Source organism: Myxocyprinus asiaticus, chromosome 36, assembly GCF_019703515.2.
Source record: "Myxocyprinus asiaticus isolate MX2 ecotype Aquarium Trade chromosome 36, UBuf_Myxa_2, whole genome shotgun sequence".
Classification (NCBI taxonomy): domain Eukaryota; kingdom Metazoa; phylum Chordata; class Actinopteri; order Cypriniformes; family Catostomidae; genus Myxocyprinus; species Myxocyprinus asiaticus.
In genome coordinates, this window is record NC_059379.1 from 25,475,139 (window position 1) to 25,491,192 (window position 16,054).

Here is a 16,054-nt window from a genome sequence, read left to right on the forward strand (position 1 = left end):
CTGAACTGTTGAGTTGTTATAATTCTGTTAAAGATTCTAAAGTAACTGAATCAACTTGAAGCAGTGTGGTGGCAGAATAATATGAAATAGTTGTTTCTAAAGCAAATGAAACAAAGTGCTTAAGCTGTATGTTTCTAAAGTCACTGAAACTAATCATAGTGTAGGGAGCCAGACGAACTGCAGCTCCAATAAGTTTAAAATGATAACCCGAAGCAGTGTTTTTGTCTGACATAGGCCTGCCGTGACAGTGTTTAAAACTTGATAAGTGTTGTTAAGCCTGATGTACCGTGGCTGGGTAGACTGTTTAAAAGTATAACAATAATCCGGTGTAGTGTGGTTTTGCCCGACGTAGTGTGGCAGTGTTATATTTTAAACTGTTTGACCAAAAAAGAGTTAGTGTTAGTGAAGATGAACGACGGAGTGTGGCTGCATCCTGAAGCAGTGAGACATTTACAAGTTCAAAGTCCTGATGTACTGTGACATTTTATTAATTTGCGTCCGAAGCACAGGAGCTGTGAATAACTTGACTAACGAATATCTTAAAGTAATTAGATAACATATAGTCAGTGAAGGAATAATTGTGAATAGCCTATTGAATTACTACAGAAATTCAATAAGATTTCAAGAATGGAAGAGCTGATTATGAAATTCATAGCTAAGCATGGCTCACAGGGATTGTTTGATGGGATAGAGAATGTAGTGGATGAGCCCTTTGAGTGGTCTATATCCCGGTTCAAAAATTATCCCAAGATGCCTAAAAGCAAAGAAGGAAATTTGGCTAATGCACTTCAAGCTATTTTTGCATCAAGCTTTTGAAAAGATTGGAGGATATGAAGGCAGAAAACATGTTGCTTCTTACTCAATTCAATGACAGTATTATGTCTGTGAGAAACTACCAAGCTGATGAGATTATTCTGAAGGAACAAACTGTGAAATTTAGACAAGACATAGCTCATTTTGAGTCAGAGAATGAGTCTTTTAGTTCTTTACTTCAAAAGACATTGTTTGGTAAGAGACATGAGTCATCAGAGAATTCTGTGAGGTTCCCAATAGCACCAGTAAAAACAAGAAGGGCTGGAACTGACAATGAGAGAGTTAGTGACCCCAGAACTGGAAATAAGAGAACATGCAATCATAGATCTGCAAATGCCCCAGCTGTAAACCAGCTGTCTTTCACTGACATTCAGAGTCTTGTTAAAGCAGTGGGTGAATTGACAGAGATTCTGTTCTTGTTGAATCTGGAGAATGTAATGGACCTTTACAGACTGTCAGATGCAGATGCATGTATAATTCTTATGACTTGCCTTCTTCACTCATTCACGAGAGCAATCTTTCAGAGTGTCCATAGCAAAAGAGCAGACAGAGGTGCAAGGAGAGAAGCTCTACTTAGAGTTGTTGGAGCTGATTTGGTTAACTTGAAAAAGATAATTGAAGTGACAATGGAACTTGGTGAACGTCCTGTAGCTTTTGCATCCAGGTTGTGGGAAATGTTTAGCTCTTATAGTGGAGTGCCAAATGTGACTAAGCAAACCCTCATGTTTAAGTCTACATTGATAGCACAGAGTAGCCCACACATGAGGGAAGCCCTTGCTCTACATGTAGATGCAAATACAACATACGAGCAAATCATTTCCAAAATGACTCAGTACTTCAATGCAAATAGTGAAATAAAAGCTGAAGAATCCAGAAATCCAGTTGCTTCCTTTGGCAGAAGATAATTTTCTAGACTATCAGATAGTTTCCATCACAGGTCAAATAAGTTCCCAAGAGTCAATTCAGAGGGTGTTGTCACTTGCTATGGATGTGGAAAAACTGGGCACATTGCAAGGCATTGTCCAGACAATGTGAGACCTCCTAAAGGCTTTGTCTGTCATGCATGTGGAAAGAAAGGACACATAGCGAGACACTGTTTGGAGAACAGAAGGTCCAATCAGGAAATTGTTTGTTCTGTGTGTGGAAAGAGGGGACATAAGGCAAGACAGTGTCACTCAACACACAAAAGAAAGATGGGCTATCAGGATTTACTAAAGAAAGTGAGAAGCTTAGAGCAACAATTGTCATTGTTGAAGGAAAATAAGGAAGATGCCATTCACACCTTGCCAGACACATCACTGCATTAACATCACAACTGTAGCTCAGTCACAAGCAGATGTTAATTGGAACTGGAGAGATAGTTTTATGATAGTAGCCACCTATTAATAAATATATTTACTATCAAAGGGGGGTGATTGTGCGGGCCTGGGTAGCTCAGCGAGTATTGACGCTGACTACCACCCCTGGAGTTGCGAGTTTGAATCCAGGGTGTGCTGAGTGACTCCAGCCAGGTCTCCTAAGCAACCAAATTGGCCCGGTTGCTAGGGAGGGTAGAGTCACATGGGGTAGCCTCCTCATGGTCGCTATAATGTGTGGTTCTCGCTCTCGATGGGGCATGTGGTGAGTTGTGCATGGATGCCGCGGAGAATAGCGTGAAGCCTCCACGTGTGCTACATCTCCGCGGTAATGCGCTTAACAAGCCACGTGATAAAATGCGCGGACTGACGGTCTCGGACGTGGAGGCAACTGAGATTCGTCCTCCACCACCTGGATTGAGGTGAGTCACTACGCCACCACGAGATCTTAGAGCGCATTGGAAATTGGGCATTCCAAATTGGGGAAAAAGGGGCAGAAAATAATAATTCTAATGTATAATTTTTATAAAGATTATAACCTGTGATAAATGTTTTATGACATTGATTTTAGATTCATATTTATTACCAGAGTCACGATTTACAATCCAGGGTGTGCTGAGTGACTCCTGCCAGGTCTCCTAAGCAACAAAATTGGCCCGGTTGCTAGGGAGGGTAGAGTCACATGGGGTAACCTCCTCGTGGTCGCAATTAGTGGTTCTCGCTCTCAGTGGGGCACGTGGAAAGTTGTGCATGGAACGCTGAAAATAGCATGAGCCTCCACATGCTGTGAGTCTCCGCGGTGTCATGCACAGCGAGCTACGTGATAAGAGGCACGGATTGACTGTCTCAGAAGTAGAGGCAACTGAGACTTGTCCTCAGCCACCCGGACTGATGTGAGTAACCATGCCACCACGAGGACCTAGTAAGTAGTGGGAATTGGGCATGCCACATTGGGGAGAAAAGGGGATAAAAAAATGAACATGGACTTATTGCACATGACAAAGCTACACACACACACACACACAATCCAAATTTATTATATTGTAAATTTAAAGTTGCTTTTGCTCCAAATGTTTGAACTGTCTTCATATTTTAGTTGGTTTAGTCTTCATGCTGAGATGGGAGTGCCCCTCTTCCAAACCCAAGAAAGTATATTTTACATAGTAACAAATTATAGAGGGACCATATGAAAAAGAATGCCAAAGGTGATAGAGCGGTACAACCAGTGGCAGGAGGTGATGACCCAATTATGGGTAAAACTCTCTTTTGGCCAGTGGGAGGCAACCTATGGCAGGGCATCACCGCCCTGGGCACCTGCCCAAGCCGACAGGTGTGATAGCGGGTAAAGTAAGTGGTTGTGATGCTATTTAGGCCAAAAGCATCAAAGAGGGGACTGTAAGAAATTGCAGTATTCTGCCCTAAAATATGAGTTCCACTTGGCCTGATCTCAGAATGGCCGCATCACCTAAAAGGCTTGATTATTATGAAAATAAAGAAATGTTTACAACTTGGTGCTGTCACACAACAGCGGGGTCCCAATCTCGCCAAATGGTCATCATGAATTGTAGAATGAGCGTGGGAATGGGCCATGGAGAACCATCTCAGACAATGGGGTGCCTGAGCTTAATTAACATACAGACCATATCTTTTTTCATTCTTTTTTAGGGATTTACATGAAGAGCACAACTTCATTTACATTGTGGGTAGTAAAGTATTTCACAAACTGGTTAAAAGGTTTGAATTTACAATGTTCATGGTTCAGTCTGACTCCGCTGAATCCAAGGTGCTACATGTACTTTGTCACTGCTACACTGGAATAAAGACTTAAGCATCTTCATCTCAAGATTGACACCTGTTCCCGGTCCTGTGTGTGTGTTTTATTTTTCTTACAATGCTTAGCTGCTCTGGCCAAGCTGGTTCTCACCTGGTTCATCTGGTCTCCCAGCCTGACTAGCTGGTAAGTGCCCAAAAAAGCAAACAGAAAGCCTGACCAGTCTGGGAGACCAGCAAACCAGCTTAGGCTGGTTTTAGGAGTTCTGTTAGATTACCAAATAAAGATGGTTAAACAATTGCTTTCCAAAAGAACAGTCTATTGTTTCCTTGACAGATCTTTTTTGCAGCATGTGTTGACAGTGCAGTGTGGGAGAGACGAAAAGAGAGCGACTGGGCATGGAACTCTAATGGGGAACATTGGGATTGAAGACCAGATCCTTCAAGAAAAGGCTCTTCTGTTTTCCTGCCATTTGGGACCTGCTTTAAGAGTGGGAGAGCTCTACAGTTCAGGGTACAATAAAGCATGTAAAAGTAAAAAAAAAAATTTTTTAAGGGAAACAGTCTGGTTGTCCTTAGATTTGGCCAGGGAAAGATGCTCATTGACCTCCAACAATACTGACTTATCCTGGAGGCAAATATAAGGGACCAGTCCACATTTGGAAATGCATATGCTGTATATTCACTATTGGCAATGCTACAGTAAGGGTTCATATGAATCAAAACCTGATTCATCACATTTCCATTGCAGACAAGAAAATCCCACCTTAAGCCACAGCTTCAATTCAAATCTACAGTATAAATTAGTCTGGGTGTCCTGTTGTGCACGATACTTGTTTGCGCACACAGTGAATTTAGCAGGTGAATTATGGCTTACACAGAAGAGGGTCATGGATTATGAAAGGAGCTTTTCCTTATGAAGTGTAGCCGAATACATTTGTGGCATTGCATCAGAGACTGTAACCATAGCACACAATCACAAATAGAGGCAGCAAAATAAAGAGTGAGAGAGGGGTAGCTAAAATACAGTACAGGGCTTAACTCCTTCTAAAACAATAGCTTCAATGTGAAACAGATGAGGAAAACCAGTGTCAACATAACTGATACTGGAATATGGGAATACTTGTTATGTTGTGTTTGATGGAAGTACACAGTGAACCTGAAGCTTGCAGTTGATTCATTACTGTCTGACATGTATCACATCAATTTGTAAAGGTAAGCCAATGATTTACCTCTGGATCAAACCCCAGATTCAATAGCTGTGATAAGTGTCACATTTTTGGTATCATGGTCGTGAAAATAAGAGTAAAGTGTACGGACTGTGTCCTGGATTTGACAGGCTGGAGCCTGTGGGGCGCAGAATCAAGTGTGTGCTGACTCACAAATGTTCACTGGATCCAGATTTCTGTACTGATGATAGTGGTGATAAAGACAGAGGGAGAACCTGGAGGTGATCAAAGTTCAAGAGTATTACAATAAATTAAAACAACCTTCACCAAGCTGATTAAAAACCAGCATGACTGCCCTACTGAAAAGACCATCTTAGACCAAGATAAACTCCCATGGTAGTTTATACTGGTAAGTGTCTGGCAGACATCTCGGCCTGGATGAAGGACCACCACTTTCAACTCAACCTAGTGAAGACCGAGCACCTTGTCTCTCCAGCCAACCCTGCTGTCGAGAACCACATCACCGTTCAGCTGGGTTTATCTTCAATAACACCATCCAAAACTGTCAGAAACCTAGGGACAACCAACTCAACTTCACCGACCACATCTCAAAAACAGCCCAATCATGCAGATTTACAGTCTACAACATTAGAAAGATATGAATAGAAACATCCTGAACATGCCGATTAACTCCTTGTTAAGTGTTTTGTAATATCTAGACTGGATTACTGAAATGCTCTTTTAGCAGGTCTTCCTGCATGCACGATCAGACCTCTGGAAATGTTCCAGAATGCAGCAGCATGGCTAGTCTTCAACGAACACAATTGAGCGCATGTTGCACCCCTCCTTGTCTCTCTTCACTGGATGCCGGTTACTGTACATATCAAGTTCAAGGCTTTAATGTGCCAGGATACCTACAAGCATTCCTGCAGAGCTATGTTCCCACCACAAGGCTACGGTCTGTAAATGAGCAGCGCCTTGTGGTACCAACACAAAGAGGCACTAAATCACTTTCCCAGACTTTTGGCTTTACTGTACCTGAATGGTGGAACGACCTTCCCAATTCCATCCATTAAGCAGACTCCCTCTTTGTCTTAAAAAAAAAATACAACAACTAATGACTCAACACTCATAATATAAAATTATAAAACAAATAAAAAATTATTTTTGCACTGTAAGCTCTGTCTTGGCTAGTACTTTTCTAATGCAATTGAAACTTTGTAAAATAGCACTTTTCGTGTTACCGTCTCCTTAAGATGAATCGCTTCCCTTACAAAAAATCTAGGGTTCTGGCAAATTAGCTGCAAATTTGCTATTCGTTATTTTCACATGCAAATGATCTTGTGATTCACCGCAAATGTTTGCCAGACATTTGCAGCTCTTCATCGGTAGTGGTGAACCTGCAGCAAACCTTTGGCAACACTGGACAAGTTTGTTGCAAAGCTCATTTGCATGTGAAAATAATCAGTGGCGAATTTGCGGCAAGTTTGCCGCAAATTTGCCATGAACTCTTTGTAAGGGTTATGTTGTATCCTTCCTTATTTTGTAAGTCGCTTTGGATAAAAGCATCTGCAAAAAGAATAAATGTAAGTGCTGGTTTGATGCTATTTTAGCTGGTGGACCTGCATATCCAAGCTACTGACCAGCCAAACTAAGCTGGCAAAGATGGTTGACCAGCATGTTTTTTTTTTTCCAGTGATGCTGGTTGACCAAAAAAAAAAAAAAAAATTAGCTGGTTAAGCTAATCAAGAAGCCTTGTCGGAAAACCAGCACTCCAACACACAGGCCATTTTACAGAAAATTCATAGAAAGTTATAAATTCTATTGAATTCTACAGAATTCTATGAAAGCTCCAACTTAAAAGACATTGACCGTCGTGACATCATGTCAAAGAATTCAAATGGCAGCGGCCCTAAAAGTTAAAAAGTTAAAAGTAGTGAACAAAAATTTCTGTTTGATATGCCATTTACTTTGCTTTCTTTGTTCTTAAATATTTGGCAACAACATATAGAAGTGAATTAATGAATTAATGTAGTGTTATTTTGCTGTTATCAACAGCAAAGCCATTTTGGTGTCATGAGTGTTGCCACAGAAACAAACAGGTCCCAGGATGTGAACAACAGTTGCCATTTTGTTATTAAAATTTTCCCGACATGAAATGAAAGCAGTTTTAACTTAAGTTTTGAACAGTGGCAGGCCGTGCATTTAAAGTCTAGGCCTTCAGTGTGATTCATGACATTAAGAAAACACAGTTTCACAACGAATAAGACAACCTATACCTTTGGGCATCATACATTATGTTGCAGCTAACTAGTAATACCAATTGGCATTTTAAAAACACGTCCATGCACAAAAGCCAGAACTTGAAATGACACTTAATGCTCAAGCAAGCCTAATTTTAACTGCAGCATGACTGTTTTGTGAAATGAACGTCTCCCGAACAGACATTCAAAAATCATAATTTTTCATATGAATCTACCAAGGAGGTCTATAATACATGGAAAAATCTATCTAATAATATTTGCTTACAATACATTTCTTTTCGTCAGGGTACACGGTTATGCTGCGTTCCATTCAAGTTGGATGTGGTATATTCCTACTTGAAATCTCCGACCATAAATGCATTCCATTCCCCGATATTTGGAACTGCAATGCTCCCGTTAGCTTAGCAGGGGTTTGACTCTCATTAGAGATGTCTCCTAGCAACCCAACTGATAAACAATGCTGCAGCGCTAGCATTTGTGCTTCAAGTGTACGATTATCAAAAGAGATTATAATTTACCATGTTTTATACACCTGTTTCTTCAGGCATTTGTTAAACAAGCTATAATATCATGTAATGTGGAAACTAACTCATTTATCAATATTACTTAATAAAGTGGATGTTTATCACTTACTTTGTATATCTCCCTGAGTGTCGACATGTTTGTGTGACATCATGAACCTGCATCTCGGTGAAATCAGAGTTGAGAATTTCTGCATGAGCCTACAAGTTGTAATTCTGACTTCAAGATGCATTCCATTGCACTTTTCCTAGTAGGAAGTTGTAAAATCCGACTTTCTGAGTTGAATGGAACGCAGCACAACTTTTCAAAACTTGATCCAACACTGAATGCTCAAGCAGCCTAATTTACACTTAGAAAACTCCTGATGTTGCTATAACAATGCAAAAAGCACTTACCAATTTGCTTGAAGTGAAAATCAGTCCTCCTTTCCTGTTTAATAAATTAAGCAATCACACAGTCATGCAGAACATCTCATATTTTTAAATCCATAAGTATTTTTAAATCCTCTTTTTCAACGCCAATACCAGCAGTGATGACAGCCGACTTGTCAGCGAGATCTCGCGCTCTTCGCTCTTGAATTACGTACATCACTTAAAGCGTGATTGTGTCACTCAAGGCCAGCTAGAAGGCCTGGACCGGGACACATCCTAAAGATCACACCCACCAAGAACAAATAAATCAGTCTGATTAGCTAATGAATCTGACAATCTGACTTTAGTTGCTCATTCATTTGCACTGTTGAGGGATTCTGTAGAAATTCTGAAGGACTGAGGGGGTGGAGCTCAGACTCATGTGCTGCTTCTGCTAACGAGCTTGGCTTCGGGCATGCGATTTGTGAAACAGTTGTCACACTTTGCTTGTAAGCATCAAGGAATAAATTCTGACTGGATAAACCTTTAGTTTTTCTCTATTTGTTTGTATATTAATTAAGAGTGGAAAGTGATTAAAAATACATAGGCAAAAAGGTGATTGAGAATGAAAGGATGAAAAGTGTTTATTTATTTGGCATGTTAGGCCAGCAGAGAAGGCGCACAAAAAACAAACAAAAAAAGTTGTTTAGGCCTGTTTATTTTTCATTCCGACCCGAAGTCCTACTTGAAAAACTGACCCAAACCCGGCCCGAAACCCGTCGGGTTCTCAGGTCCCATTGGGCCCGGGTCGTGTTGCAGTCCTCTAGTTCTAAATAAGATTCTAACTGAAATAACCATGTTTACTAACAGATGCTAAATCTGTGTCCCAAATGATGCACTATACACTGTGCACTCACACTATGCTCTCAGGCATCTAGTGTATGAATTTTCAGAGTGTAGTACTGTCTTAATTTACTACATGGAAGCCAACCTCAGTCCACAATATACTTCAAAATAATGGACATATTTACACAGCATGGGCAAAGGATAAGTGTTCAACTCACATATGTAAGCTGCTGTCTTCACAGCAGTTTAGCTTAGTTGTCACATTCACCATTAATTACAATTGTTTTGTCAGATCAGCATTGTGGCCAGGTAACCCCGCCCCTTCCGAGACAGCTGTGACCAGCTATGCTAATTATGTAAATGTTCGACTCAATCATGATTTCAAATTGGAAAGTCGAAAGCCAGTTACAAAAAATCTAGAGTTATGACAAACTTGCTGCAAGCTTGCCACAAACTTGCAGCAAAATTCTTGACTCATGACTCAATATTTTCATATATTTCAAGTGGCAAATTTGCGGGTTCCATTTTTCAATCAATTACCAAGTTATTTCAGTCAGGTAATACTGACATTGTGAAACTTGCACAACAACAAAAATGATGCTTGTACATGTCTGTTTTTTGTTCAGTCCATGTGGCTATTGTCAGTTTTGCATATGCTCAGTAACCCTCAGGTGTAGAATGTGGTGATGGCCAGGTGTAGTATACACTTCAGTATGTGATTGGTCATGGTGTTTTTTTTAAGGTCATGCACGAACACAGTCTATGTCCTTGTCTGTTCATTAGAAATCTGTAACAGATTTGGTTGGATTTCATGCTCAGTATATCATGTGTACATACACAGGCATTTCAGAGGAACCAGAGAGAGACAAGAGAAAGAGAAGTGCAGGAGGGACAGAGAGGCCACTGAAAGTAGAGCAGCGCTGCCTGGCAGAGAGGAGAAGAAACAGGCCTTCTAAAAATACAGTATCTCAAAGGAGGACAGAAATACACACACATATTGGGTGTGTGCCATCAAAAAAAAAAAAAAAAAAAAAGGAAAGGAATGTATAAAACAAGCTAAGCTCATGTGTATGACCACTCATTACTCATATCACACAAATGGTTTACATTCATTTCCTGAAGACACTGAAGAGGATGCATTATTGAAATTGCACAAAACCCTCAATAACAACCCTGAACAACAGGGGGCGCACTGTTGCTAAACCCCTGCGTTGCCTGACCCAAAAACATCAAACTGATCTTTCCCACTTCTCTGATTGACTTCTGTTGAACATAATGCTGATGTGTGCTGGAAAGAGGGATGCTCTGCCTGCGTTCTCCGGGAGCAGAGCCAGCCCTCAGGCAAAAACCCCTGCATCCAACACATGGGTTCATTTCCTCTGACTCATAAAGCTCCTTCAAGAGAGAAACACTGAGATTTACACAAACAAGCAGAGCACTGACCTTCAGCTTATGCAGGACCATTACAATCCTATCACACATACACACACATATCCATATCCCATATTGACAATCTGGGATTCATAATGTAATTTCAACCAGAATATAAACAGGAAGTTTCAGATTGAAAAATCTTTTAATAATAAAAACTAGGTCACTAATGATCGTGTGATTTCCTTGCTTCCATGGAAGCATACAAGATTGTTTTTCGAACATTCTCAAATCATGCTGGAATAACATTGATCATCAGGTTTTGCGCAAACATGTTCACACCAGCTTGAGTGCATACTGTCATGCAAAAGGTAACATAACAAATAAGAAGAAATTCATATTACCGGTAATTCAATTAAACTCTTCAATCAAATTTGTATGCAAATAATATACTGTAATTTGTAATGAAAGCAACTTTATTAAGTTAGAAAATTGCAAAATAGAAGCATTTTTATGAGTGGACTCAAACCTTTAAACTTTTTAGGCTCTTGTTCAAGGTACACAGAGACAAACATGGAAGGATAAACAATATCCATATCAGTGTGGATATACAGTACATATTTATTTATCATTTTAATAGCTTTAAGTTGCACAGTGTGAAATTATTCAAAATGTAACCTGTTCAAATGAAGGTATGAAGCTTATATCAGTGAATCAGAGGATGTTTGATAAGTTGGTGATCCAGTTTTCTGTATGAGTCAGAGCATTTTTGCTAATGTCTTACCTCTCTGCTCCTGAGCCCACACTCTGGTCAGCTCTGCCTGCGAGAGACAGATCAACAGCACGGCACACAGACCCATGTCAAGCTTGCAATCCTTCTCTCACACTCCACTCTCCTGCATGCGCTCCTCTCCTCTCCTCTCGTTTCACTCCTCCTCTCCCTCTTCCTGTCACCTCTCTTCTCTCTCTGAGTTGGGCTTTATGCACTCTCCTTTTCCCTGAACTTATTCCCCTCCTTTTTTTATCCCAGTCTACCACCCCCCCCCCCCCCTCTGTTTTTCCCCTTCCTTCTAGCTTTTTCACTTTGAAAACAAGGGATTCTGACTTTTTTCTAAAAACAATTATGTGGCTCTTCTTTTGGTGACTAATGGGATGGTGAAGGCATGGTAATGTAAGAGTTAAGAGACAGTGGAAGAGAGATCAGCTAAAAGAGTCCTACTTCTCTAGTCTGTTCTTTATTGCTTCTATCTATCTATCTATCTCTCTCTCTCTCTCTCTCTCTCTCTCTCTCTTTCTCTCTCTCTATCTCTCTCTGGATCTCTGTGGAGGCAAGGCTGAGGCTATGCTGTATACTGTCTAATTAAAAAAAAAATAGAAAGGTGCTCTCTGTGATTTTATTGTTATTTGCAAACATTTAAATGAAAAAAAAAACAGTAACATTAGAATAGTGTTTTCGAAAAATATTTAAAGGAATATTCTGGGGTTCAATACAAGTTAAGCTCAATCGACAGCATTTGTGGCATAATGTTGATGACCACAAAAATTCATTGTTTCACCTTTTCTTAAAAAAAAAAAAAAAACAGCAGCAGGGGAGTCACATGACGCTATGCCATTGGAAGCAGCCTAGTGGCGTTCTCCGCTACACTTTGCTACAATTATCCTTTCAATCAACATTACTTGTTGAGAACTGATTTAGTTTTGATTGTTAAACTGAGCTGGGAGTGTAGGATGTCGAAGAATTCTAAATCGTCGGCCTGTGGGGACATTAAAAAGCATTTATGGTCACACGCGTCTGACGCCTCTCAAGAGCAAGATGGTGGGGGTCCAGCTGGAATGACAGCGCACCTCAGGATGTAGGTCAAGATATTGCAAACTAACAGAAATCTCGACCAACATGGAGGGCCTCACGGAAATATGCAGAGTGACCACATCTATGGAGGCGAAACTTTCCACCCCGATCACAAGAATGGACGAGGCTGAAAAGCTAATCTAGTCTCTGGAAGCAGCCGGAAAAGAGCTGCAGACTAACCCATCAGCATCCAAAACTGATATGGAGGTGTGGGAAAAATTAGAGGATGTGGAAAATCGAAGCAGGCGTTTTTGTTGAAATCCCAGAGGGAAAGGAAGGCCAAGATATGGTCAAGTTCCTGGATGGGCTTATTCTGAATTTTTTCAACACATCGGGCCATCATCTGGAAATAAAGCGCACACACAGAGCTCTCAGTCAGCTTCTCAGAGCGGATGACAGACCACGATCCATACTGGCAAGATTCTTGCGGTCGGCAGACAGAGACTTTGTTTTACGTGCAGTGAGGAATAAAGGCAAGTTGTGCTGGGAGGATTAAAACAATAATTATTTTTTTTTCTGAACTTTGCCCGTGTTACACAAGCGAAACGGGAGAGATTCAAAGAGTGTAAGAAATTACATCATGCACAGGATGTGAGCTTCACATTCCTTTACCCGTTTAAACTGAGAATTGATGCCAAGGACGGACGTAAGACTTTCACATGCCCACGAGAAGCTATGGCCTTCATTACATCAATGGAGTCAGTGGGTGGCTTTGCCTGCGCTGAATCAGTGGTATGGACTACACATCTTGCATTTTGCTGATGTGGACTGAGAGGGTTTGTTATTCGGTTGGTTGCCCATTGTCTCTCTCTCTCGATCTACTTTTCTTTATTGGCTTATTGTTGAGTTTATTTGTTCATTTTCTGGGTTCGATGTTGTTATTTACTGGGGCCTATTTCATTGAAAACTTTCATGTGCAGTTCAATTGTACAGTGTATTTAAAAAAATTAATTAATAAAAACACCGGACTGAAGTAATCTTGTAGCAATGGTATCATGGAGGGTCTTGTGTGTATGCATGGACCGTCAGATTTCCAGGGAATGGACACTAGTAGGGACTGTTATGCGTGAGGTTGAAGCACATTTTTTTCTTTTCTGTGGGTTATTAAGGATTTTATGGTTACATCAATGTCAAATTGTGGTCTATATGCCTCGGGTACACAATTGTTCTTTGCATGTGAATATGTCACACTTTAATACAGGTAAAATGTTTCTCTCCGTGTGGAATGTTAATGGGCTGGGGCACCCTATAATTGTATCTTGTCTTAAGCATAAAACATCTGAAATAGTGTCCCTTTAAGAAACGCACCTTTCTTCACAGGAAGCTGAAAATCTTGATAGAGCATGGTGTGGGCATGTGTTTTGCAGTGCTGGTTCGAGTAAGAGCAGGGGAGTCATCACATTGATAAGTAAGCATTTACAATTTAATTGTCTCAAACAGACATCTAGGCATCCAGTGATCATTTTGGATATTTAACTTTTTATGTTATATTTCTGGTATTTTTCACCTTTTATTAGGTGAGTTAGTGAAGAGAGATGGGAAATGACAGGGGAAAAGAGGGGCATCAGTATTGAAAAAGGTCCTTGATCTGGGACTCGAACTCAGGTCGCCTGTGGTTAATTTGAACCATATGTCTAAGCACTGCCCACAAGGCTACCGCTCTGACATACTGTGCATTTTTAATAATATTTTTTCTAAACTTTCTTACATTTTGGCAGTTTGATCAAATAATGAATTAGAAAAATAGTGATTGCAGCTGTAACTATGTTTTGTTCATTCATCACACAGGAAATGGAAGGCAAAGTTGAGCGCATTCCTTTGTGGGATACAGTATTCCATGCAGTGTGCTTTGATGTATACAGTACATGCACTACATATAGACTTCATAAATAAAGGAAATGTGCATACTGTGCATAGTATACATTCTGTTTATTGCAGAAATAGTAAGCATAGCATGTTAGAATGCCATTATAAAAATAGCATGGGATTAACCCACACAGCAACATTAATTTATTTCTTCTTTTCTGTCTTTCAAAACAAAACATACGGTAACTGCATTACAGTGCCATCTAGTGGATATGATTTCATACAAATAGCCAATAAAGCCAAGATCTATTCATCACTGTCATGTAAAGAGGTCACATCCTGCTTTTAACATCCTAATGAGGTTCTTGGCTTTCCCATTGACTGAAATGCTTTTGTCAACAACTATTACCTTTGCTGGTAATGTATTACAGCTTGGATTGTCATACAACTGCGTTACAAGCATAATATTTATACACCCCCTCACTGACACATTGCTATGGTGACAAGTGGCAACATTGTAATTTTGCACAGCCCTGTTGGCATAGTGAGAGAATTCAGTGGAACAATTATGCAACACAGCTGCCGAGCATGATTAAATGCCTGGATTCCCACAGATGAAGAAGCTCTCCAGCTAAATGTAACAAATGAAGACACGGACACGCATGTGCTCTCTTTGTTTAAAGCAGTCAGCCCACAATTGTTGATCTGTCTTTTTTATAAGCATGGTGGAACTTAATATGGCAGACAAAGTGATTTCTTAATATTCCTTTGCCAAGGCAAGAGTAATTAAAGTCAGTTCAAATTATAGAGTTGTGAATTGTCACGATGGATAAAATTATTACTTTAAATGATTAAAGCGTATCAAATAAACAGCAAGTGCAAAGCATCCTTGAAAGTACTAAGACTCAGCAAACCATGGGAACAAAGTACCATGGGACTTCCATGTTTATTTGGAAATAGTAACATGGTATTATCAAGGTATTCTTTGAAGTACCTTGGAGTACCATGTAAATACCATGGTACACGAATATGGTAATCATTTAGTACCATGGTAAGCATCAAATGTATATATACCATTGTACCACCAAAGTAATTTTAAAAAAGGGAATTTCTATCTCAAAACTGATTTTGCAATGTAAACTATCCAAGACAGAGGTATATTTAGGGGATACACTAAAAACTAGAATAGTGGTTGTCAACTAGGGGGCCAGGGCCAGCTTGGGGGTCTCAGCAAACTTCCAAGTGTTGCTCAAGATGACTTAAGGGGATAGTTCACACAAAAAAGAACATTCTCTCATCATTTACTCACCCTCATGCCATCCCAGATGTGTATGACTTTCTTCTGCAGAACAAAAATTAAGATTTTTAGAAGAATATCTCAGCTCTGTAGGTCCGTACACTGCAAGTGAATGGTGACCAAAACTTTGAAGCTCCAAAAAGCAAATAAAGGCAGCATAAAAGTAATCCATAAGACTCTAAAGGTTTAAAACATGTCTTCTGAAGCATTCTAATCGCTTTTGGGTGAGAACAGACAAAAAAAAAAAAAAAAGAAAACAAAAAGGAGACTGCTGATGTCAAAATTTATGGCGAAAAGGGAGTTATATTTTGGTCTGTTCTCATCCAAAATCAATTTGATCACTTCAGAAGACATGGATTAAACCACTGGAGTCAAATGTATTAAAGATTCAAAGATTTGGTCATCATTCACTTGCATTGTATGGACCTTCTGAGCTGAGTATTCTTCTTAAAATCTTTTCCGCCTGATCGTTTGTGTTCTGCAGGAGAAGGAAAGTCATACACATCTGGCATGGCATCAGTTAATGATGAATTTAAATTTTTGGGTAAACTATTCCTTTAAAAGTACTTAAAATAATCTATGTTAAAATAATCACAATTATTCACAGTTACATTAAACTTTCAATAATCACAACTTAATTGA

The 16,054-nt window shown here is 39.8% G+C and overlaps 1 protein-coding gene across 2 annotated transcripts in view; it reads right to left on the minus strand.

The window, feature by feature from the left end:
- Window positions 1-11,408, minus strand: part of LOC127427502 (plexin domain-containing protein 1-like) — a 44,947-nt gene extending 33,539 nt beyond the window's left edge. For both annotated transcript variants that reach the window (XM_051675166.1, XM_051675165.1), the window contains exon 1: window positions 11,245-11,408. In XM_051675166.1, the coding sequence (XP_051531126.1) occupies window positions 11,245-11,320 (76 nt within the window). In that variant the 5' untranslated portion in view covers window positions 11,321-11,408. The remainder of the gene's footprint in view (window positions 1-11,244) is intronic.
- Window positions 11,409-16,054: the final 4,646 nt, after the last annotated feature.